The 2,979-nt window shown below is 52.5% G+C and overlaps 1 protein-coding gene across 1 annotated transcript; it reads right to left on the reverse strand.

Moving 5' to 3' along the window:
* Positions 1–703: 703 nt before the first annotated feature.
* On the reverse strand, positions 704–1,420 carry LOC116498726 (tetraspanin-7-like). Its single transcript, XM_032203101.1, has one exon. The coding sequence runs from the start codon at positions 1,418–1,420 to the stop codon at positions 704–706; it is 717 nt and encodes a 238-aa protein (XP_032058992.1).
* Positions 1,421–2,979: the final 1,559 nt, after the last annotated feature.

Here is a 2,979-nt window from a genome sequence, read left to right on the forward strand (position 1 = left end):
CTACAGCTCCACCTCCAGATGGAGACCGGCATCAGAAACACCACTGCAGGAAAAACACACGGACAGCTCAAGTCCTTACACAGCGAATGTACAGAACTGGACATCTTTGCAGGGAATTCACCAGACAGTGAAACACAGTTGGGGTGCATGATGCTGGACAGTCCTTGATGGCACCTGCTGGCACAGCTTTGGTGTCCCCAAACCAGACGTGCTGCTTGTGCAGTCCTGTTTTCCAGCAACATTCAGCAGTTCCCAGTCTCAGAAGAACACTCACTCGATGAAATGCTGAGAGGTCTCTCATGCTCCCACAGGCCCTCTCATCCTTCCTGGCCCCCCTTTCAATACCTCAGTATGTTTGCAGCACCCAGAAAACTGGTCAGCCTTGACCTTGCTGTCCCTGTTACCCCAAAGGGTGCCGTTTGTCCATGCTGCCTCTCTTCCCTCCATAGGAGAGGTCCAGAGACCCTGATGGCAGTGGTGACCTGCTGCCATGGAGGGGACACAGCCAGGACAGGAGGCTGTGGATTTGCCTGTGGTGTTGATGTACCTGACACAGGCTCCAGGAAGGAAAGGGAGCAACGAGGAAGACACTCAGGTAGAAGTGGGGACAATGAGGAGAAGGTTTTCCAGATGAGGTGCACCAAGGTCTCTTGGAGGAAGGAAGGGAGCTGGAGGGGACAAGGAGCAGCCCCCGGGGGAAGTCTCAGCATGGGGTGGCGATGCCCAGTGGGTGGGCAGGGATGCGGGCAGCCATCAGGCAGGCCAGCACAATGCCGATCACCTGCAGCGCCGCCAGCCCCAGGGCAGCAGTGGCAACAGAAAACATGTTGCTGCTGACAAAGGCCGAGACCTTGCTGAAGCAGCCATCACGGTGCAACCCGTAGATGTTGGGTGGGCTCAGCCGGCAGCCCCACCGGCCCCGGCAGCAGCTGAGGGGCACCGAGCCATTCTGCTGGAGTCCCCAGGGCGTCGTAAGCCAGTCGCGGTAGCTCTCCACGCCGCAGCAAGCCAAGGCACGCTGCAAGGCATCCAGGGCGTCTGCCTTCACCTCATCCTCGCCATAGGTGTTCAGGGCTTGGCGCAGCCCTTCCTGGAAACCCCGCGCCACGTCCTGGCGGTAGAGGAGCCCCGAGAGCCCTGCAATCAGCCCGGCCACCAGCACGGCGCTCAGGAAGGCGCCGTAGGTGCGCAGGAGCCCCCGGTGCTCCGTGGCGGCGCTGAAGCAGCCCAGAAAGCCCCAGACAATGACGGCGGTGCCTGTGGCCAAGAGGATGGCAGGGGCGTCGGGGTAGTTGCTGGCCGACAGCGCCAGGTAGCCGCCCAGCCACACCTTGGCCCAGAGGCCGATGATGAGCATGGTGAGCCCGGCTGCCCAGAAGACGAAGCTGAAGGCCATGAGGGACAGCTTGAGTGCTGTCATGGTGCCTGTGGCGGGTGCTGAGGGGCTGCGACTGTCAGCACTGCCACTCCCTGAGGGTGCTGCTCCCTGGCTGGGGTACTGGCAGGGAGAAGAGGAAAAGGAGAAGAGAGGAGAGAGGAGAAGGTAGCCAGGCACCCGCTGTGAGTGGTGCTTCTGTTCCAACCCAGCCTTTTTCACTGCCCTGGCTGTGGGCGCGGCCAGCCCGAGGGCATGAGGGTGCAGCTGGCCCTGGCCCTTCCCCGTAACTATGAGGCGGGTCGGGATGGGTCTCAGCCCTCTGGAGCCCTGAGGTGTTTGTGTTTTAAACAAGGACTGCACCACCTGAGGGGAGAAGGGAATGGGCAAAGGCTCAGGCTGCCCTGCCCGGGCTGGGCTGCCTCCCTGCCATCGGAGGGAAGGGGCTCCTTGGGCAAAATCAGTATTTACTGGGATAAACTGCAGCCCAAGATGGGTCTGGGCGAGGGTCTGAGCATTAGGAGGAGCACCTAAACAAGTTACTGCTAATCCACAGGAAGCATAAAAATCTTTTAAAGGAGAGTTTTATGTTTATTTCTTTGACAACCTGTTGTATTTAGGATGCTTTCAAGAAACAAGACTAAATCCATACCTGAATGCTAACTGTACAGTCAGTGGTTCATTCTGTCCTGATTTGCCCAGTTGGAAACTATTTTCCAGGTGGCCTGACTCTGTTAAATATTCACCTGATTCAGCCAGTGATAACACTGAGCAGTAGGGAAGGCATCAAATGGCAGTACAAGAATGTCTGCGAATGTTGCATAACAAGTGGCCCATGAAAGTCTTGTACAAGTCCAGACTGTACACCACTCCTTCAGCACAGTCTCTGCAAAAGATAATCTGCTCCTACATGCCAGGTAAGCAAGAGCTGAAAAGGAAACTGTACATGAAGCAGGATCTCAGGCAGAGATAGAATTAGCATCCCCAGAGCTAATTCATGCTAAATGACCATTTTCTCTTTAGCATTTCTCAACAACACCACAAGGGGTGTGTAGTACTCTTCTGTTTAAGATTTCAAAGGTTTCATACCATCACCATCTGAAACCAGAAATGACTCAAAGGCATTTCAAGACACAAAGTTGATCTTCGTATGTCTTCAGCAGCTTGATAAATTCTGTTATCTACTGACATACTACCAGACTTCCATTAAATGTTTGTATTGCTTTTGTTAAAATGTTTTTTAAAAAAAGCAATTTTAATGAAATATATATTACCACAGCTTTGTAAGTTGGTGAAAGATCTTTAAACCTATGCAACTTACTAGATCTCTGTGCAAACTGTCAGTCTCTTTTTATTTTATCTATAATGCCTCATCCTGAGACAATCCTTTCAACTGCCACTGATAAAACTTGGAGTAAAATAAAACTTGGAGATTTTAGCTTGCATATTCTACAGTCACATCAAAATATTAGGTCAGACTGCCCTGTTGCTCACATCTTTATCAAACTCCTTTAGTACTGAAATCTCAGGTTTAATTGTGTTCCAATGGTAATCTTTGTGTGGAAGTTTGAGAAAAACTTTGTGTTGGCTTCCTTCTGTTACAG

The sequence above is a fragment of the Aythya fuligula genome, chromosome 1 (assembly GCF_009819795.1).
Source record: "Aythya fuligula isolate bAytFul2 chromosome 1, bAytFul2.pri, whole genome shotgun sequence".
NCBI lineage: Eukaryota > Metazoa > Chordata > Aves > Anseriformes > Anatidae > Aythya > Aythya fuligula.